Source organism: Nerophis lumbriciformis, linkage group LG12, assembly GCF_033978685.3.
Source record: "Nerophis lumbriciformis linkage group LG12, RoL_Nlum_v2.1, whole genome shotgun sequence".
Lineage (NCBI taxonomy): Eukaryota > Metazoa > Chordata > Actinopteri > Syngnathiformes > Syngnathidae > Nerophis > Nerophis lumbriciformis.
Window position 1 is genome coordinate 20,583,146 of NC_084559.2, and position 23,441 is coordinate 20,606,586.

A 23,441-nucleotide genomic window follows, 5' to 3' on the forward strand; every position below is an offset into this window, starting at 1 on the left:
AAAGTTGTAAAAATGTGTAGAATAAATATTACATTTCAACATTTCTATCAACAAAGATTTGTGTCAGCCTGCGACACACAGTCAATTTGATAGTAGGCTACTATAGTTAATATAGACACTTACATCATGTGTTGCCTTCATTATAACACTTAAATAAGGCTTTTAATTTTTCTCGGCTCCAGACAGATTTTTTTTTTTTTGTACTTTTGGTCCAATATGGCTTTTTCAACATTTTGGGTTGCCGACCCCTGAACTAGAGATATGACGAGTCAAATCTTTTGAACGGCACTTTTAAGGAAACGACGAGAGCCGATTCACATTTGTTAGACGTTCATTTGAGAACCGTTTTTTAAAATAAATGTTTACACCGAATGTGTGTGCCACGGTTGCCAACCTAACGGCAACTGGACTAAGAAATGAGTCAGAGTCAAAAGAAATTCAGATTCACTTTTGTGGTGCATTGCTCTGAAACGTGAAGTAGTTCAAGTGTACACATGCCAGGTAGGGTAGTACACTTTTTTATCATATACTAATTTGTATTCTAGTTTTATTCATAATTTTTATATACATGTAGATAGTGTTGTCCCGATACCAATATTTTGGTACCGGTACCAAAATTATTTTGATACGTTTTGGTACTTTTCGCTACTTTTCTAAATAAAGGGTACCACAAAAAATTGCATTATTGGCTTTATTTCAACAAAAAATCTTAGGGTACATTAAACATATGTCTCTTATTGCAACATACAAGACTACTTGTCTTTTAGTAGTAAGTAAGCAAACAAAGTCTCCTAATTTAGTCTGCTGGCGTATGTAGTAACATATTGTGTCATTTATTATTCTATTATTTTGTCAAAATTATTAAGGACAAGTGGTATAAAACTAATTATTAATCTACTTGTTCATTTACTGTTAATATCTGCTTACTTTCTCTTTTTAACATGTTCTATCTACACTTCTGTTAAAATGTAATAATCATTTATTCTTCTGTTTGGATGCTTTACCTTAGTTTTGGATGATACCAAAAATTTGGGTATCAATCCGATACCAAGTAGTTACAGGATCATACATTGGTCATATTTAAAGTCCTCATGGGTCCAGGGACATATTTCCTGACTTTATAAACATAATATACATTTAAAAAAACAAAAGATGGTGTTGTGATGCCAAAAAATATTGACGTAATCATAGTAGTATCGACTACTGTACTTGGTATAATTACAGTGGATGTTAGGTCTACCAATGGCACTGGTTTACATTTTGACGCCAGTGAGCTACGGTGTGTAGTGAAGCATGTTTAGCTATTCCTCATCCTGCAGGGATGATACTTGTAAGAAACGTACTTTATTTGTCGCCATGGAGGTGAGGATTAGTGATTTAGAAGTAGCTAAAACACTGCCGAATGGGGCTGGACTTTAGCTACGAGCTAGCTAGCCATGTCTTAAAGCACCTCTTCCTGAGGACGTTTCAGTGTTATAACTTCACCTTTATCTTTAGTTTTTAAGCCAAAATGCGTCCGTTCTCCCTTTTCTGTCTACACACTTTGTCTGCTTGTAAGTACTCTGTGATAGTGCGCTGCCGAACATGCTCCTCTGCTTGTAAAACCAGCAATACTATACTAATTCCGGTATACCGTACAACCCTACATGTAGACATGCTATTCTTATTATCTATTTTTTCTGAATTGTAAAATGTTATTGTGCTACAAAGTTTTTTAGGTCTGCCGGGATTGTAATGAAGGGGGAACTTCCACAAAATGTGGTACCATATTCTGGGACCCGTAACATTTGCATGTACTTGTCCCGACACCCCGAAAACATGTTCGGTTATTTGGAAACTTAAAATTGTTGATAGGTGTTAATGTGTCCCGTTGTTGGCTTTTGACCAGTTCAAGGTTTGCTGGGAAATGCTCAGCTGACCAATAAATCTAATGAAGACATATGGTAGAGAACATTGTTAGAATAATTGTTTCTAAGTTATCACAAAAACTTTGTGTTGAAATGAGTTCCCAGCGAGAAGACCAAAAGCAGTCTTTGAACCTACCAAGAGTAAGGCTCGCAAAACTCCACTGTGTAGGGGGGAAGCAACATGAAGGTGTTCCTGTTTATTTCATGTATTGTAATCAACAGAAAGATATTGTCTGACCCAAGAACTACAAAAGCGAAGAGGAAGCAGGACCAGACTCTCCTCCAGGCGACCTCTTTTTGAACTGTTTTACGAACCTCTTTTTGAACTCTTTTACGAACCTCTTCTTTGAACTGTTTTACGACCTTTTCTGTGAACTGTTTATGACCCCCGTCCCTTTGGAAGCGGCTGTTGACATGTGGTCAGAGAAAGTCCAAATAAAGGAAGAGGCATACAATCTTTTCGCCAGAGCGCGGGTGACATTGTAAGAGATTACAGGGCGACACGTTTCTCCTCAAATTGAGCAAAATTTAATTCTGTCTATTTGAATATATGAATTCTGTTTATTTCCTTGCTTCTTGTCTAGTTTAATAGGCGAAGTTGGTAGAGTGGCCGTGCCAGCAATCGAAGGGTTGCTGGTTACTGGGGTTCAATCCCCACCTTCTACCATCCTAGTCACGCTCGTTGTGTCCTTGGGCAAGACACTTCACCCTTGCTCCTGATGGGTGTTGGTTAGCGTCTTGCATGGCAGCTCCCGCCATCAGTGTGTGAATGTGTGTGTGAATGGGTGAATGTGGAAATACTGTCAAAGCACTTTGAGTACCTTGGAGGTAGAAAAGCGCTATACAAGTATAACCCATTTATCATTTAATCAGTGTTTGAACCTGACAAACATGGCTCGATGGATTGATTCCCTTCGAATATCAGGTAAGGGCTTTAGCAGACAAACAAATGTGAAATGTAAAAATCTTCTGATACGTGAAAAGCAAATATCCTTACCCATAGCAGCACTGTAGTAGAGAAATATCTCACTCGGCAAAAGAGCTCGTTCCCAGATGACAAACTCATCAAAGGCTCCTGTTACATAGTGACCATAGGCCCTGTCGTTGCCAGTTCCAATGACAAGATCCGGGTAGGGGTCACCATAGTTTTCAGAAACACTGCCACTTTCATCGCCAGCAGTAAAGGTTCCGTTGATATAAACCATCAGACCTGCAGTCTTTTTCCATGTGAAGAGAATATGCGTCCAGTAAGGCCCTAAGAGAGAGAGGAAGTAGGGACCAGGTGAAATATCATTCTTTCATGGAATTCTCCATTCCTCATTCTGCTTCACAGCCAACATATTTGTCAGATGATGCGGCGAGGGGCCCCCTCTAAAAGACACCATCTTACCCCTTTTAGTGCATTGTGTATTTCAAGAGAATGCAAGACTGAGATGGAGGAAGTTAAACCGTCCTTGCTTTTACACAAATATATATGAGCTGTCAAACTTACTGTGTTGACACATACGATTAATCACAAAAAATTGTATTAATTGCATATTAACTAGAGATGTCCGATAAATGCTTTAAAATGTAACATCGGAAATTATCGGTATTGGTTTCAAAAAGTAAAATGTATGACTTTTTAAAACGCCGCTGTACGGAGTGGTACACGGACGTAGGGAGAAGTACAGAGCAGTTGCGTCTCCCAGTCATACTTGCCAACCCTCCCGATTTTACTGGGAGACTCCCGAATTTCAGTGCCCCTCCCGATAATCTCCCGGGTCAACCATTCTCCCGAATTTCTCCCCATTTCCACGTAGACTGTAATATTGGGCACGTGCCTTAAAGGCACTGCCTTTGCGTGCCGGCCCAATCACATAATATCTACCTTTTTTCACACACACAAATGAATGCAATTCATACTTGGTCAAAAGCCATACAGGTCACACTGAGGGTGGCCGTGTAAACAACTTTAACACTGTTGCAAATATGTGCCACACTGTGAACCCACACCAAACAAGAATGACAAACACATTTTCGGGAGAATATCCCGAACATAAACACTACAGAACAAATACCTAGAATCCCTTGCAGCACTAACTCTTCCGGGACGCTACAGTAACATCTGCGGCTTTTGGAGTTCAGTGCACAACTGCACACACAACAAGGTGGAGACGAAGCAGAAGAACTAAGAAGAGACACGGCGACGACGAGTAAGAAGAAGAAATACGCTTGCAAGTTCCAAAATGATTGGAAAAAAATAATTTAAATAAAGGGGAAGGGGTATCCTGCCTGCACCTCAACCCCCCCCCCCCCCCCCCCCCCCCCCCCCCCCCCCCGGAACAAATACCCATAACCCCTTGCAGTACTAACTCTTCCTGGACGCTACAATATACACCCCCCCCCCCACCTCCTCAACCCCGCCCCCCCCCAACCCCGCCCACCTCAACCTCCTCATGCTCTCTTAGGGAGAGCATGTCCCAGATTCCAAGCTGCTGTTTTGAGGCATGTTAAAAAAAATAATGCACTTTGTGACTTCAATAATAAATATGGCAGTGCCATGTTGGCATTTTTTTCCCCCATAACTTGAGTTGATTTATTTTGGAAAACCTTGTTACATTGTTTAATGCATTCAGCGGGGCATCACAATAAAATTAGGCATAATAATGTGTTAATTCCACGACTGTATATATCGGTATCAGTTGATATCGGAATCGGTAATTAAGAGTTGGACAATATCGGAATATCGGATATCGTCAAAAAAGCCATTATCGGACACCTCTATTATTAACGTATAAACACAGATTAATCACTTAATTTATTTGGGCCGCACATTACCCTTTACCTTAACTGCGGATGGCTACTTAAAAGGCGGTGTGGGTTGTTATATAGTCATTGATCAGGTCAATACATATGCCAGTGCAAAGATTAGTGAGGTCACTCAAATTTTTTAGGTCAAATTTCACTTCAAAATACACCCTGACTGGACGTTAGATAAAACTGTTTCCAATTTTCAAGCATTCAAGTAAAGCATTTAAAAATAATTTTTGTCAAACTGCTGGGATACATTTTAAGTTATTTCAAATTATGCACACTGAGATGAATTTTGAGGAATCAAATTTGTCATTAAAGTTGAGATTTTCCAAGAGTGAATCATCCTCCCAAGAACTAGAATTAAATCATCAACACAAGAATCTAAATTGAATCGTCAGCCCAAGATTCGGAATTTAATAGTAACTCCAAAAATCGGACTCAAATCGTCACCTCAGGAATCAAAATCCAATAGTCACTCTGCAAATCCTAATTTTATTGTCACTCCAAGAATTCTAATTGAATTGCCACTGACAAAATCGGAATGTAATCGTAAACCCAAAAATTGGAATCAAATCGTTACTTCAAGAATATGAGAGTAATCATCACTCCAAAAATCTAAATCGAATAGTCACTCCAACAATCATAATTGAAATGTCAGTCCAAGAATCATAATTTGAATTACAATTGCAAAAATCGGAATTTAATCCTTACCCAAAGAATCTGAATCTAATCGGCAGCCCAAAAATCGGAATCAAATTGTACGTTGTTGTCAGATTACCATCCCTAGGGTATATCCTCCAGGGAACTAGTGTCCTATGCAGTGGACATTTGATTTTTGGTCTATTTTTGTTGTTAGAGTTAAGAATTACACGAAAAAAAATAGCCGTGTTCAAATGATATGTCTCAGTTGGGTGTGTCCCCTGGGGGTGGTAAAAAAATACTGTGGTACCTTAACTTACAAGTAATTTGACATACCAGCTGTGTCTCGGCTTTTCCTAATTGAATTGTCACTCCAAGAATCCTAATTGAATTGCCACTGACAAAATCGGAATGTAATCGTAAACCCAAGAATCAGAGTCCAATCGTCATCCCAAAAATTGGAATCAAATCTTCACTTCAAGAATCTGAGAGTAATCATCACTCCAAAACTCAAAATCGAATAGTCACTCCAACAATCATAATTGAAATGTCAGTCCAAGAATCATAATTTGAATTGCAATTGCAAAAATCGGAATTTAATCCTTACCCAAAGAATCTGAATCTAATCGGCAGCCCAAAAATCGGAATCAAATTGTACGTTGTTGTAAGATTACCATCCCTAGTGTATATCCTCCAGGGAACTAGTGTCCTATGCAGTGGACATTTGATTTTTGGTCAATTTTTTTGTTAGAGTTAAGAATTACACGAAAAAAAATAGTCGTGTTCAAATTATATGTCTCAGGTGGGTGTGTACCCTGGGGGTGGTAAAAAAAATACTGTGATACCTTAACTTACAAGTAATTTGACATACCAGCTGTGTCTTGGCTTTTCCTAATTGAATTGTCACTGACAAAATCGGAATGTAATCGTAAACCCAAGAATCAGAGTCCAATCGTCATCCCAAAAATTGGAATCAAATCGTCACTTCAAGAATCTGAGAGTAATCATCACTCCAAAAATCAAAATCGAACAGTCACTCCAACAATCATAGAAGTGTCAGTCCAAGAATCATAATTTGAATTGCCTTTGCAAAAATCGGGAATTGAATCCTTACCCAAAGAATCTGAAAAGTCCAAAAATCAGAATCAAATTGTACGTTGTCGTCAGATTACCATCCCTAGTGTATTTCCTCCAGGGAACTTGTGTCCTATGCAGTGGACATTTGATTTTTGGTCAATTTTTGGTTAAGAATTGCACGGAAAAAAATAGCCGTGTTATGCAAACCACGTCTGTGTATATCAGGGGTGTCAAACTCAAATACAGAGTGCGCAGAAATTTAAAACTGAACAAAGCCGCGGGCCAAGGTTGAACAAATTAACCTTTTAATAGGGACCTAAACAAGTTTTGCATTGAATATTGAACAAGCAAGGCTTATATAACTTTATAGACATGCAAAATCGAGTTTCAAATAATAATAATAATAATTCAAAAATATCAATGGCATATCAAATACAATTTAAATAAAAATGGAATGCCTCTTTCCTATTTGCGGCCTTCAGAGGTAAATATCAACATTAACTTTTTCCACAGGCTAATAAATTTGAAAATAAAATAACAATGAATAAACCAACCAATCAGGACTTTAAACTGCTCAGTTTGTAACACTGATCTAATCTGATGTGCCCAAGCCAGATACCTGCCATCTTTTCTTGGATGCTAGTTCATTAATGTCGGGGCTCAGGCTTTGAGTTGAGGCAACCTTCATTATCGAACGAAGGTGTTCATCAGTCATTATATCTTGTAGCCCACCCGGACCACAGTCTTGGGGGCGTGCCTTAAAGACACTGCCTTTAATGTCCGCTATGAGCTGTCGTCACGTCTGCTTTTCATCCATTCTTACAACGTGCCGGCCCAGTCACAAGATATGTGCGGCTTCTGTATGAACACACACCGGAATGCAATACATACTTGTTCAACAGCGATATAGGTCACACTGAGGGTGGCCGTATAAACAACTTTGAAAATGTTAGAAATATACGTCACACTGTGAATCCACACCAAACAAGAATGACAAACACATTTCGGGAGAACTTTTGCATTGATTCCCCCCCACACACCTTGTAGCTCCTGGAAGAGTTAGTGCTGCAAAGGGTTCTGGGTATTTTTTCTGTTGTGTTTATGTTGTGTTACGGTGCAGATGTTCTCCCGAAATGTGTTTGTCATTCTTGTTTGGTGTGGATTCACAGTGTGGTGAATATTTCTAACAAAACTTAAAGTTGTTTATACAGCATCCCTCAGTGTAAATTGTATCGCTGTTGATCAAGTATGTGTTGCATTCACTTTTGTGTGCGTGCAGAAGCGGCAGATATTATGTGACTGGGCCAGCACACGTTGGACTGGATGAAAAGCGGATGTGACGATTTTCGGGACGGGCACTGAAATCTGGTACTCTCCCGGGAGGGTTGGCAAGTATGAGAAATAGCGATGAATGCTGTGTTACCGCGGCACTGCCGCTTAATATGATCGGCGGGCCAGCTCTAGTGTTGATTTGATATCGCCTCAAGGACCAAGTGAAATTACAAATTTGGCCCGCGGGCCAGAGTTTGACACCCATGGTGTATATGGTATACTTATAGAAAAACTGTATATGAGCCTACTAAACTTGGCTCATTCAAGTATTGCTGCCAATGAGATAAAGTTGAATGCTTATTTGGATGCCAGAGTAGGTACAGTCTTAGTTTCTACATCCAGAAAAATTCATAAAAGTCAACAAGTATAGAACAAGTTATACTTCAATCTGATTTCAATAAACAAAAACTTCCTTTGGCAAACTTAATCGACAACAATCAGTGGAGAACATGAGCTGTCTGAGAAACATGTCGAGCAAATCTTTGCGGTTAAAATTGAAACCTTGTGTGTCACAGTCGACCCTTTACTTACATTTAAACTTTCACCTTTTAAAATGTATGGTTTGTTATCTACTGTGACCATCTTAATCAGGTTTCTCACAGGTCAGGGGAAGACTAGGATGTACTTTCAAGTCCTTTCCACAGACAAACTGAAATGTCCACATGTCACACTGGATGAGAACCAGATGAGATGCTGATCTTCTGTAACCCAAAACTCCATTCAAAATTGAATTACGGCCGTGATGGTGCACAAAACAAAAGATGACACACGTTATCTGAGATCAGTGAGAACAGAACTCCTTAAAAACAAATATCTCTATTGTTTTATCCTACTTTGTCACAACAATTTTAGGGGAATCACTGATTCATGTGACGAACTGTACTTTTCACATTTACTCTCTAAAGCTGTGATGTCTTTCTTATCCGGCTGATCATTTCATATTGATGATAATTGTATGATGCATTTATGAAATTCAGTCTTGACTTGTCAAGTCAAATATCAGTGTGAATGCAATAACATGATAAGATGTTTACGGTTGAAAATGAAGCAAAAGAACACCGTGTCAAATCAAACCTATTTGTGATACCTGGAACTCCAATATTGGCTTTCCATCTGTGGTTGTTGCCGCGAGTGTAGAACTCCACATATCCTCCGAGGGGGTTGGTGTAGACAGAGAAGCCATTAGAGATGACTTTCCCTCCAGATGCTACAGCAAAACGTGATTCTGCTTCATGGTTCTTCCAAAAAAAGGAAAAGGTAATTCCTGCAAAAACACAAAACAAAGGACGAACCACAGATAAAAGCAAAGACCCCATAAAAAACATTTTATCAACTGAAGTATGCTTTGATAACCCTCTGACTTTATTACCAATTATGTCTTTCCTAAACTAGTACTCACCGTCAGGGCCACACAGAGTGGGGTCACTAATGCAAGAGTTCTGGTAGTTTCCAAAGTGGAGGAAAGTACCGCCAACATCTCCCTTTAGAAAAATGCCCTTGTTGACCATTCCTTCGACAATATCTGCAGGGAAAATCAAGCATGGTGTTTAGGATTTCATTTGGAAGGTTTGCCAGCATTGCAGAGGAATGACAATGACAATGTATATTTAAATGTATGAGGTGTATCAGAAAAGTGTTACAACATCTATGTTTCTAATACAAACTGAAAGTTTTGCCCTATTTTTTTTATCCAGATCACATCCTTTTTCGAGGGCATTTGGACAATTGCCTGCTCGAATAACCATTCTTTGCAATACTTGGAAGAAAATCCTTCCAAGTTTCCTACCTGGAGATAGTGTATTTTCCCAGGCCTTCACTACAGACATGCTGCTTGTGTATGAGTCCTGCTGGCATTCTTTTCTCTTCAGTATGTGGAAATCACGCTCAAGCAAATGCTTAAGATCAAGTCACTGACTTGCCCATTAAGGACTATTCAAATTTTTTGCCTTCAAGAAGTCTTGAGGGAAGTACTGTATGTTCTCAAGGTCGTTATTCAGCTGCAATGCGAAGGGCCGTCCTACCAGTTTTTGTAACCTGCATATCCGCAAAGGTTGAATCTCGGTAACTGGAATCTTCTTGTTTGTTGAAGATGTTTCACCGTTAATTCCAAAGTCTTTATTTTTTTTTTTTAATTTCAGCTCTAGACTGGATTGTCACTGCAAAAATCAGAATTGAATTGTCACCCCAAGAATCAATCAATCAATCAATCAATCAATCAATCAATCAATATATTTTATTCAACCAGGTAAAACTCATTGAGATTAAAATCTATTTCCCAAGAGTTAATAGTCCATCCATCCATCCATTTTCTACCGCTTATTCCCTTCGGGGTCGCGGGGGGTGCTGGAGCCTATCTCAGCTACAATCGGGCGGAAGGCGGCGTACACCCTGGACAAGTCGCCACCTCATCGCAGGGCCAACAGATAGACAGACAACATTCACACACTAGGGCCAATTTAGTGTTGCCAATCAACCTATCCCCAGGTGCATGTCTTTGGAGGTGGGAGGAAGTAGTACCCGGAGGGAACCCACGCAGTCACGGGGAGAACACAACAAAATTAGGCATAATAATGTGTTAACTCCACGACTGTATATATCGGTATCGGTTGATATCGGAATCGGTAATTAAGAGTTGGACAATATCGGATTATTGGATTTCGGCAAAAAAAGCCATTATCGGACATCTCTAACCATGTCATTAACCCTTTGAATTAATCAAAGTAGGTTTTGACAACAAAAGACACAGGAAGGCAGCAAGTCCCACAAACAACCAGCGAGTAACCTGGCAAAGTAACCTCACTTTAGTGTACAGCATCAGAACTCATATCCAATGAAAGATGAAGTACTTTGATGACAAACTGATTTTGTTCATTGAAATATATTGTGAGTTAAAGGCCTACTGAAATGTGATTTTCTTATTTAAACGGGGATAGCAGGTCCATTCTATGTGTCATACTTGATCATTTCGCGATATTGCCATATTTTTGCTGAAAGGATTTAGTAGAGAATATCGACGATAAAGTTCGCAACTTTTGGTCGCTGATAAAAAAGCCTTGCCTGTACCGGAAGTAGCAGACGATATGCGCGTGACGTCACAGGTTGTGGAGCTCCTCACATCTGCACATTGTTTACAATCATGGCCACCGGCAGCGAGAGCGATTCGGACCGAGAAAGCGACGATTTCCCCATTAATTTGAGCGAGGATGAAAGATTTGTGGATGAGGAAAGTGAGAGTGAAGGACTAGAGGGCAGTGGGAGCGATTCAGATAGGGAAGATGCTGTGAGAGGCGGGTGGGACCTGATATTCAGCTGGGAATGACTAAAACAGTAAATAAACACAAGACATATATATATACTCTATTAGCCACAACACAACCAGGCTTATATTTAATATGCCACAAATGAATCCCGCATAACAAACACATCCCCCCTCCCGTCCATTTAACCCGCCAATACAACTCAAATACCTGCACAACACACTCAATCCCACAGCCTAAAGTACCGTTCACCTCCCCAAAGTTCATACAGCACATATGTTTCCCCAAAGTCCCCAAAGTTACGTACGTGACATGCACATAGCGGCACGCACGTACGGGCAAGCGATCAAATGTTTGGAAGCCGCAGCTGCATGCATACTCATGGTACCGCGTCTGCGCATCCAACTCAGAGTCCTCCTGGTAAGAGTCTCTGTTGTCCCAGTTCTCCACAGGCCAATGGTGAAGCTTGACTGTCATCTTCCGAGAATGTAAACAATGAAACACCGGCTGTGTTGTCCGGCACAACAGTCAAGGGGTGCATTCTACGGCGAGGGTGCATTATCCGGCACAACACCTGCCGCAATACACCGCTTCCCACCTACAGCTTTCTTCTTTGCTGTCTCCATTGTTCATTGAACAAATTGCAAAAGATTCACCAACACAGATGTCCAGAATACTGTGGAATTTTGCGATGAAAACAGACGACTTAATAGCTGGCCACCATGCTGTCCCAAAATGTCCTCTACAATCCGTGACGTCACGCGCAGGCGTCATCATACCGAGACGTTTTCAGCAGGATATTTCGCGCGAAATTTAAAATTGCACTTTAGTAAGCTAACCCGGCCGTATTGGCATGTGTTGCAATGTTAAGATTTCATCATTGATGTATAAACTATCAGACTGCGTGGTCGGTAGTAGTGGGTTTCAGTAGGCCTTTAAAACTTAAACTAGCGTGTTGACAAAGTGAGCTGAGTGAAGAACAACAGAAGACAATGGGTGATGCACGTGGATTTCAAAAGATAGTTGATTCTCACCTACTGTCGCAGAAATGTTAGTGTAGGCGGAGTCATTGGTATACACATAGGAAGTGTTATGGGAGGAAGGGAGCACAGTATGGTTGTGGATTCTGAGAGCTGGACAAAGACAATGGGAGAGACAGTGATGGCATTGACTCCTATATGGACACATAAGAGAGGAGACAGTCAACAGGCAAAAGACAAAGAGGGACATGGTGCGCAGGTATGAGACAGAGTGATGCTGAGTTGAGTGATTAGCTCTTTTTTACTCCTCGACTGAGGAATTTCCTAAACGAGTGAGCGACTTCACACATCGTGCTCAAGTCTATACCTGGTCCCTCCACAACGTCATCTCTTTAATAAACCTGGCAATGACCGGCAAACAAAATGCATTTCTAATTTAATAACACTTTCCTATTGTTGTACTGGTCTTAGCACATGGACACTTTTGTACACTATATTGCCAAAAGTATTTGGCCACCCATCCAAAATGATCAGAATCAGGTGTCCCAATCACTTGGCCCGGCCACAGGTGTATAAAATCAAGCACTTAGGCATGGAGACTGTTTCTACAAACATTTGTGAAAGAATGGGCCGCTCTCAGGAGCTCAGTGATTTCCAGTGTGGAACTGTTATAGGCATACTTGCCAAACTTAAGACCTCCGAATTCGGGAGATGGGGGGCGGGGTTGAGGTGCAGGCAGCATACCCCTTCCCCTTCGAGCTTTTCTGGATGAAATTAAATTCTTTTTTTCCAATCATTTTGGAACTTGCAAGCGTATTTCTTCTTCTTACTCGCCGTCGCCGTGTCTCTTCTTCGTTCTTCTGATTCGCCTCCTTCTTGTTGTGTGTGTAGTTGTGCACTGAGCTCCAAAAGCTGTAGATGTTACGGATTCTGGGTATTTGTTCTGTTGTGTTTATGTTGTGTTACGGTGTGGATGTTCTCCCGAAATGTGTTTGTCATTCTTGTTTGGTGTGGGTTCACAGTTCACATATTTGTAACAGTCTTAAAGTTGTTTATACGGCCACCGTCAGTGTGACCTGTATAGCTGTTGACCAAGTATGCCTTGCGTTATCATTAAACCAGTTAAAATATGGGTGTCAAACTCTGGCCGTGTAATTTCCCCTGGCCCTTGAGGCGATATCAAATTAACACTAAAGCTGGCCCGCCGATCCTCCCGGGAGTCTTCCAAACGCCAGCCAATCCAGCTCAACGAGTGCTGGCCCAGTCACATAACATGTGCGGCTTCTGCACGCACACACATTAGAATGCGACGCATACTTCATCAACAGCGATACAGGTTACACTGAAGGTAGCCGAATAAAAAACTTTAACACTGTTAGAAAAATATGCCACACTGTGAATCCACACCAAACCAGAACCCTTTGCAGCACTAACTCTTCCGGGACGCTACAAGGTGTGTGTGTGTGTGTGTGTGTGTGTGAGTGTGTGTGTGTGGGGGGGGGTTGTATTTTGTAGCGTCCCGGAAGAGTTAGTGCTGCAAAGGATTCTGGGTATTTGTTCTGTTGTGTTTATGTTGTGTTACGGTGCGGATGTTCTCCCGAAATGTGTTTGTCATTCTTGTTTGGTGTGGGTTCACAATGTGACACATATTTCTAACAGTGTTAAAGTTTTTTATACTGGCACCCTCAGTGTAACCTGTATCGCTGTTGATGAAGTATGCGTGGCATTCGCTCGTGTGTGCGTACAGAAGCCACACATATCTTGTGACTGGGTCTGAACGATGTTAGAATGGATGAAAAGCGGACGTGACGATAGCTCGTAGAGTACGTTAAAGGTTAATTTGTTCAGTTTAAAATTTTGGCCCACTCTGTATTTGAGTTTGACACCCCTGAGTTAAAAGATTACACAACGTGTCAGCATTTCTTGACATCTCCGAGTAAAGATCATTGTTAAACCCGTCCAACGCTACATTATTATGTGACTGGGCCGGTACGCTGTTTATATGGAGGAAAAGCGGACGTCTGGACAGCATGCGGCTGTTAAGGGGTGAAGGTTTCAGGTGAGAGAGGACGTTACAGGCAATGCCTTTAAGTTTGTGGCCCGGGTGGAAATCGGGAGAAATTCGGGAGAATGGTTGCCCCGGGAGATTTTAGGGAGGGGCACTGAAATTCGGGAGTCTCCCGGGTTGGCAAGTATGGTCATAGGACGCCAACTGTGCAACAAATCCAGTCGTGAAATTTCCTCGCTCCTAAATATTCCAAAGTTGACTGTCGGCTTTATTATAAGAAAATGGAAGAGTTTGGGAACAACAGCAACTCAGCCACCAAGTGGTAGGCCGCGTAAACTGACAGAGAGTGGTCAGCGGATGCTGAAGCGCAGAGTGCAAAGACTTTCTGCACAGTCAGTTGTTACAGAGCTCCAAACTTCATGTGACCTTCCAATTAGCCCACGTACAGTACGCAGAGGGCTTCATGTAATGGGTTTCCATGGCCGAGCAGCTGCATCTAAGCCATACATCACCAAGTCCAATGCAAAGCGTCGGATGCAGTGGTGCAAAGCAAGTCGCCACTGGACTCTAGAGCAGTGGAGATGCATTCTTTGGAGTGATGAATCACACATTTCCATCTGGCAATCTGATTGACCAGTCTGGTTTGGAGGTTGCCAGGAGAACTGTACATTTCGGACTGCATTGCAGTGTGAAATTTGGTGGAGGAGGAATTATGGTGTGGAGTTGTTTTTCCAGGAGTTGGGCTTGGCTCCTTAGTTCCAGTGGAAGGAACTTTGAATGCTCCAGGATACCAAAACATCATGGACAATTCAATGCTCCCAACCTTGTGGGAACAGTTTGGGGCCCCTCTTCCAACAAGACTGTGCACTAGTGCACAAAGCAAGGCTTTTTGAAGAATGGTGGAAAATTCCTATAAACACACTCCGCAACCTTCCCAGAAGAGTTGAAGATGTAATAGCCACAAAAGGTGGACCGACATCATATCAAACCCTATGGGTTAGGAATGGGATGGCACTTCAAGTTCATATGTGAGTCAAGGCAGGTAGCCAAAGACTTTTGGCAATATAGTGTACATAGTATTCTAGAACGTTATCTTGTCTAAAATCAGTGATACGGTGGTACCTCGGTTTTCGTACACCTATGTAGTTGCACCCAACCAATACTGCACTTCAATTATGGGGTGGCATGGCGTAGTGGGTAGAGCAACCGTGCCAGAAACCTGAGGGTTGCAGGTTCGCTCCCCGCCTCTTACGACCCAAAAATCGCTGCTGTTGTGTCGTTGGGCGGGACACTTCACTCTTTGCCCCCGGTGCCACTCACACCGGTGAATTACAAATTGCAGCCACGCTTCTGTCAGTCTACCCCAGGGCAGCTGTGGCTATGAAAGTAGCTTACCACCACCAGGTGTGAATGATTGATGGGTTCTACATGTAAAGCGACTTTGGGTACTTAGAAAAGCGCTATATAAATCCCAGTTATTATTATTAAATATTGCTTTCATTTTAAAAGCATATTGTACTATTTTTTTGGTGCTAAAATAAGCATTTTCAAGCATTAAAATGGCTAAATATACTAAACAGATCAATACTACAGTAGTATTGGCCACTAGATGAGACCAAATCAATCACTGTTCAGTATTTTGGCCACTGATTGGCTCAGCCTCAAGCAGCATTAATATACTGGAATAAAAGTGTGTACAGTAGTAGAGTTAATGTCTAAAGAGCTCTCTTATTGTTAAAAAACATATTTCGAAGGTCGTAAAGAAGTCAAATCAGTCTAATAAAAGAAAATGGAACAATCCTGACTCCAACCCAATCCCAGCTTTACAATGCTTGGTATATAAATGATGCGGTATGAATACTTAAAATTGTAAAAACAAAACATATTAATAGATACAAGAGAATCAATAACAATGATAATAATAACATTAATAAAAGTGCTAAAATATTTGATTTATAATGAATAATTCCTACTTGGCGGCCATGTCTAGAAGCAATTAACAGCAGTAAACGAGGGACGGCTGTAGTCTGTTTTGTGGATTCAAATGCCCAAACAAAAGAATCTCATGCGTTACATCTTAGTTTGTCTGCTTTTTGTTTTTCTTTAATTGAGTACGACTGCAAAACAAGCCACTAATGGGCCAAATAAAGTTGCATGTGCCAGCCCTTTGATAAAAAATATGAGCAACTCTACGGTATTATTCAGTAAAGGCAAACAATATGGTAAATATTTGTGTGTTTCATATTGTTTTCTGCATTTAAAACTACAATTATTCTCTATAAATTGTGTTTTGTGTCAATATTGTTGGGAACAGATTCATTGGCTTTACATTATTTCTTATGGGAAAAATTACTTCGGTTGTCCGACCTTTTGGAATGCATCATAAGCAAAAACCGAGGTCCCACTGTGATCCTAATGTAATAAGACTTAGTGATTGTTGTCACAGTGAAGTGTATTGCAGAATTGTAGCTTGTCTATCAGGGGTAATCAATAGGGTTTAAAGGGGAACTGCACTACTTTTGGAGTTTTGACTATTGTTCACAATCATCATGAAAGACAGATGTTTTTTTATTTATTTCTTTATTGTATTCTAACTCGTAAATAAACGTAAATAAAAGTTTGATTACAGCGCAGCCAATGGGAGGTCCTCTATTCTGCCCACAAAACCCGATAACAAAACATCCAAAAAGCGCCGCATTTCACATTTCGTGACTTGAATATTGACCATTAGTGATATTGTTATTATAAGTGCTAACACAGACCAACTATTTATATGATCACGAGCTTGTGCGCCAAAGTCCACTGTTTCCTCGCTTCCTTGCTCGTCAAACTTTATTGTAGGTCATAAATCATTCAGCGCGCCCCATTGATCAACTTAAAATTCTCGGTTTACTTGCTAAACATTATACATTCCAAAGTGTAGTAGCGGCACACACTAATTTAATTTATTTGTATTATTACCTTAGTAAGGGATTTTTGTATTTTGGTTGTTTTTTTTAGTTTTTCGTGGTTTTTTTTGTGTCTGTGTGTATGTTTGCATACATATATGCGTATCCTTGGTTTTATTTTTTCTTAACACTTTACTGTATTTGTATATGTGGGTGTGTGTGTATGCATGTATGCATATATATATACATATATATATATATATATATATATATATATATATATATATATATGTATGTATATATATATATGTGTATATATATATATATATATATATATATATATATATATATATATATATACATTCTCTGAAGAATGGCCTAGAAATCATACATTCTCCCAGGGTATGTAAACTTATGAGCATAACTATATATATATATATATATATATATATATATATATATATATATATATATATATATATATATATATATATATATATATATATATATATATATATATATATATAGTTATGCTCATAAGTTTACATACCCTGGGAGAATGTATGATTTCTAGGCCATTCTTCAGAGAATATGAATGATAACACAAAAACCTTTCTTCCACTCATGCTTAAAGGTTGTGTGAAGCTATTTATTGGCAAACAACTGTGTTTGAAGAAAAATGGGCTGCATGGTCGAGTTGCCAGAAGAAAGCCATTTCTGCGCAATTGTCACCAAGTATCCCGCTTACATTACGCCAAACAGCACAGAGACAAGCCTCAAAACTTCTGGAACAAAGTAATTTGGAAGGATGAGACCGAAATTGAACTTTTTGGCCACTCGACCATGCAGCCCATTTTTCTTCAAGTGCCTCCTTATTGTGCATCTTGAAACAGCCACAATTTTTCAGAGAGTCCTGTATTTCAGCTGAAGTTATTTGTGGATTTTTCTTTGCATCTCGAACAAATTTTCCTGGCAGTTGTGGCTGAAATCTTTGCTGGTCTACCTGAATCCCTCATTTTCCACTTCTTAATCAGCGTTTGAACACTGCTGATTGGCATTCTCAATTCCTTGGATATCTTTTTATACCCCTTTCCTGTTTTATGCAGTTCAATTACCTTTTCTTGCAGATCCTTTGACAACTATTTTGCCTTCCCCATGTCTCAGAATCCAGAAACATCTGTCCAGCAATGGATGAAAGATGCAATGGTCTGTCAGAAGCCCAGAAACTCACTGACCTTTTATACACACACATTAATTACAAACAAACAGGTCACAGGTGAGGATTGGAACCTTGATTAGCCATTCAAACCTGTTTGTGTCAACTTTTGTGCATGTTATCAGATCAAAGTCACTGGGGTATGTAAACTTTTGATCAGGGTCATTTGGGTACTTTCTTTTGTCATTTTGATTTAAAAAGAGTAAACACAGTTGTTTGCCAATAAATAGCTTCACACAACCATTAAGCATGAGTGGAAGAGAGGTTTTTGTGTTATCATTCATATTCTCTGAAGAATGGCCAATAAATCATAAATTCTCCCAGGGTATGTAAACTTATGAGCACAACCGTATATACCTTTTTTTCTCTACTGATTGTTAAGTTTAGTCTTATTGAAATGTGTCTTCTTGTTGTCTTCTTCCCCCTGTTGTTTGTGGTGTTTTGTGAGCATTTGCATTGCCAATGTATACGACTGTATATGTGTTGTAGAGTCATACCAAAGACTATAAAAATTGGACCCATTACCTCCCTGCTAGACACTCAGCGTCAAGGGTTGGAATTGGGGGTTAAACCACCAAAAATTATTCCCGGGCACGGCCACTGCTGCTGCTCACTGCTCCCCTCACCTCCCAGGGGGTGATCAAGGGTGATGGGTCAAATGCAGAGAATAATTTTGCCACGCCTAGTGTATGTGTGACAATCATTGGTACTTTAACTTTAACTTTAAAAATTGAGCATCCTAAGTAAATCTTAAATAAATCATGGCTCTTGCCTGGATAGTAGGAGGACGAGGACATATTTCGAGAAGTTGGTACACTTTGACAGCCAATTTAGACCCGAGAATGGCGAGAACGACACAATTAGACGTCTGGTTCTACCCCCCTTTTCTTCGTGAGGATTATGAGACATTCTTCATCTGAATGGGAATATATGAACATCCTAGCAGTCTGCAACCTAATGACAGCAGACATTGTACAGTAAGTGACAAGATGGTACACTTTGACAGCCAATTTAGACCCAGGAATGGCGAGAACGACACGATTTGACGCCTGGTTCAACCCCCCTTTTCTTCGCGAGGATTATGAGGCATTCTTCATCTGAATAGGAATATATGAACATCCTAGCAGTCTGCGTCCTAATGACAGCAGACATTGTACAATAAGTGACAAGTTGGTACACTTTGACAGCCGATTTAGACCGAGGAATGGCGAGAACGACACGATTTGACGCCTGGTTCAACCCCCCTTTTCTTCGCGAGGATTATGAGACATTCTTCATCTGAATGGGAATATATGAACATCCTAGCAGTCTGCGTCCTGATGACAGCAGACATTGTACAGTATGTGACAAGTTGGTACACTTTGACAGCCGATTTAGACCGAGGAATGGCGAGAACGACACGATTTGACGCCCCTTTTCTTCGCGAGGATTATGAGACATTCTTCATCTGAATAGGAATATATGAACATCCTAGCAGTCTGCGTCCTAATGACAGCAGACATTGTACAGTAAGTGACAAGTTGGTATACTTTGACAGCCGATTTAGACCGAGGAATGGCGAGAACGACACGATTTGACGCCTGGTTCAACCCCCCTTTTCTTCGCGAGGATTATGAGACATTCTTCATCTGAATGGGAATATATGAACATCCTAGCAGTCTGCGTCCTAATGACAGCAGACATTGTACAGTATGTGACAAGTTGGTACACTTTGACAGCTGATTTAGACCGAGGAATGGCGAGAGTGACACGATTTGACGCCCCTTTTCTTCGCGAGGATTATGAGACATTCTTCATCATAATGGGAATATATGAACGTCCTAGCAGTCTGCGTCCTAATGACAGCAGACATTGTACAGTATGTGACAAGTTGGTACACTTTGACAGCCGATTTAGACCGAGGAATGGCGAGAACGACACGATTTGACGCCTGGTTCAACCCCCCTTTTCTTCGCGAGGATTATGAGACATTCTTCATCTGAATGGGAATATATGAACATCCTAGCAGTCTGCGTCCTAATGACAGCAGACATTGTACAGTAAGTGATAACTAATACATCCGTCGTCATGTCTTTCATAATGATTTTTGAACGATAGGCAAAATTCCAACAAAAAAAAGTGCAGTTCCCCTTCAAGAGCTTTGTTCACATCAGCTCATTCAAAAAGTGATGATGGCCGTGATGAAGAATAGTCAAAGACCATGCAGAGACAAAACAGAGACAGACACGAGACTGTGCCGATTTTTTTTTTTTTTTAACAACACACATACTTATATGACTTCCGTTAACATAACCTGGTCTTTTTCCAATCTGGTCCGACAGGCCGTGTATCCCATCCACGGCATCTAGGGGCCAATAATGCGAGGCCGTGGACAACACCTGCAAGCCTGCAAGGGACATTTCATAGATCAACAAGGATTTCCATCCATAATTCAAGCTGCCTCCCATTACTCAACACTGCTTTTCCTCAAGAGCTTCCTTTTTGGATTTGCAGGCGATTAAAGACTGACATTCATAGGGAAAACAGCTGTAAAAGTTGACCTTTTAAACGGTTTTTTTGTTTTTTTTACAAACCCCGTTTCCATATGAGTTGGGAAATTGTGTTAGATGTAAATATAAACGGAATACAATGATTTGCAAATCATTTTCAACCCATATTCAATTGAATATGCTACAAAGAAAACATATTTGATCAAACTGATAAACTTTTTTTTTTTTTTTTTGCAAATAATCATTAACTTTAGAATTTGATGCCAGCAACACGTGACAAAGAAGTTGGGAAAGGTGGCAATAAATACTGATAAAGTTGAGGAATGCTCATCAAACACTTATTTGGAACATCCCACAGGTGAACAGGCAAATTGGGAACAGGTGGGTGCCATGATTGGGTATAAAAGTAGATTCCATGAAATGCTCAGTCATTCACAAACAAGGATGGGGAGAGGGTCACCACTTTGACAACAAATGCGTGAGCAAATTGTTGAACAGTTTAAGAAAAACCTTTCTCAACCAGCTATTGCAAGGAATTTAGAGATTTCACCATCTACGGTCCGTAATATCATCAAAGGGTTCAGAGAATCTGGAGAAATCACTGCACGTAAGCAGCTAAGACCTTTGATCCCTCAGGCTGTACTGCCTCAACAAGCGACATCAGTGTGTAAAGGATATCACCGCATGGGCTCAGGAACACTTCAGAAACCCACTGTCAGTAACTACAGTTGGTCGCTACATCTGTAAGTGTATGTTAAAACTCTCCTATGCAAGGCGAAAACCGTTTATCAACAACACCCAGAAACGCCGTCGGCTTCGCTGGGCCTGAGCTCATCTAAGATGGACTGATACAAAGTGGAAAAGTGTTCTGTGATCTGCCGAGTCCACATTTCAAATTGTTTTTGGAAACTGTGGACACCGTGTCCTCCGGACCAAAGAGGAAAAGAACCATCCGGATTGTTATAGGCGCAAAGTTGAAAAGCCAGCATCTGTGATGGTATGGGGGTGTATTAGTGCCCAAGACATGGGTAACTTACACATCTGTGAAGGCGCCACTAATGCTGAAAGGTACATACAGGTTTTGGAGCAACATATGTTGCCATCCAAGCAACGTTACCATGGACGCCCCTGCTTATTTCAGCAAGACAATGCCAAGCCACGTGTTACATCAACGTGGCTTCATAGTAAAAGAGTGCGGGTACTAGACTGGCCTGCCTGTAGTCCAGACCTGTCTCCCATTGAAAATGTGTGGCGCATTATGAAGCCTAAAATACCACAACGGAGACCCCCGGACTGTTGAACAACTTAAGCTGTACATCAAGCAAGAATGGGAAAGAATTCCACCTGAGAAGCTTAAAAGATGTGTCTCCTCAGTTCCCAAACGTTTACTAAGTGTTGTTAAAAGGAAAGGCCATGTAACACAGTGGTGAACATGCCCTTTCCCAACTACTTTGGCACGTGTTGCAGCCATGAAATTCTAAGTTAATTATTATTTGCAAAAAAATAAAATATAGTTTATAAGTTTGAAAATCAAATATCTTGTCTTTGTAGTGCATTCAACTGAATATGGGTTGGAAAGGATTTGCAAATCATTGTATTCCGTTTATATTTACATCTAACACAATTTCCCAACTCATATGGAAACGGGGTTTGTAATTCAAAGACCCTACACATGTGCACCATGCAAAGTTGCAATTCTACCTGGATGCTTCATAGCCTGCACCACATCAGCATAAACCTGCGAAGAAAGCAAACTGACTTATACTGCTATACACGCACACACACAAGTATTACCTCTTTTCATCCACTTGCTTACCTTAATACATGACACAAAAGCTGTTAATAGATGAATTCTCAAAGAAAGCTCCATGGTGTTGTTTTTATAAACGAAACAACTCGTAGAGTAGGATTAAAAAACAAACAAAAGTTACATCCACATGTAAGAGAAGAAACGGAAGGTCAATATTCCAAAAAAAAAAAAAAAAACTGTATCCAAAATGCATAAATGTTTGCAAGAAGAGCTCAATTCCCAAAAGAGCTTAATTGAAGAAATAGTGGAGTCATTGTATAAACACAAGCTGAAAATATTTAAAATCCGTAAGGTATTCCTGTGTGCTTATAGGAGTCCTTCTGAAGAGTGCGGACTGGACCATGCAAGGGAAAAAACTCATTTTTGCATTTTGTGAGGAGGGGCAACCATGCTGGGAGTGGACGATACTGCCAATGTTGGTATCGGTCCGATACATGGTAAATACAGTGCCAGTGATGCTGATATCGAAACTTTTTGACCTGAAAATGTTGATCTTTGAATGTTTGTTGTGGTTGTTCCCTTTAACCCTTAATGGATCACAATGGAAACAAGCCTTTTGGCTTTTTGTGCCATCCATTTGCCTTTTTAAAGCATTAAACACAGCAAAAACGGAAATCTAAGTAAGATTAAATATCTCAAATAAGGGTGATATTTGCTTATTTTCTGTCTGATAAGATAATTCTTCTCACTAAGCAAATTTTATGTTAGAGTGTTTTACTTGTTTTAAGTGTTTTGGTCCTAAATGATCTCAGTAAGATATTACAGCTTGTTGCTGAGATTTGATGACCTATATTGAGTAAAACATGCTTGAAACTAGAATATCAAGTGTTGCAAAGTTGTGTCATCAACACTCACAAGTATAAAACTACTTTTTCAAAGTAATCATTTCTTATTTCAAGCATGAACAAAAAAAATCATGACTTTGACACAATTGTGTCTCATAATTATAACAGATGACAGCCAAACGGACTTTGCTGTTTTATTTTCAATGAAACAATAGAAATTACGTACCGGTACTCATATAGTAGTACAGTTGGCACAG

The 23,441-nt window shown here is 40.2% G+C and overlaps 1 protein-coding gene across 4 annotated transcripts in view; it reads right to left on the reverse strand.

The window, feature by feature from the left end:
- The window catches only part of adgrd1 (adhesion G protein-coupled receptor D1), a 103,215-nt gene extending 80,496 nt beyond the window's left edge, over positions 1–22,719 (reverse strand). For 2 of the 4 annotated variants that reach the window (XM_061986064.1, XM_061986063.1), the window contains exons 1-7: positions 22,406–22,719; positions 22,291–22,327; positions 20,370–20,486; positions 12,043–12,141; positions 9,151–9,273; positions 8,839–9,015; positions 2,905–3,162 (exon numbers count right to left, since the gene is read on the reverse strand). In XM_061986064.1, coding sequence (XP_061842048.1) covers positions 2,905–3,162; positions 8,839–9,015; positions 9,151–9,273; positions 12,043–12,141; positions 20,370–20,486; positions 22,291–22,327; positions 22,406–22,459 — 865 coding nt within the window. In that variant the 5' untranslated portion in view covers positions 22,460–22,719. The remainder of the gene's footprint in view (positions 1–2,904; positions 3,163–8,838; positions 9,016–9,150; positions 9,274–12,042; positions 12,142–20,369; positions 20,487–22,290; positions 22,328–22,405) is intronic. The other 2 variants (XM_061986066.1, XM_061986065.1) reach the window with 2 other exon arrangements.
- Positions 22,720–23,441: the final 722 nt, after the last annotated feature.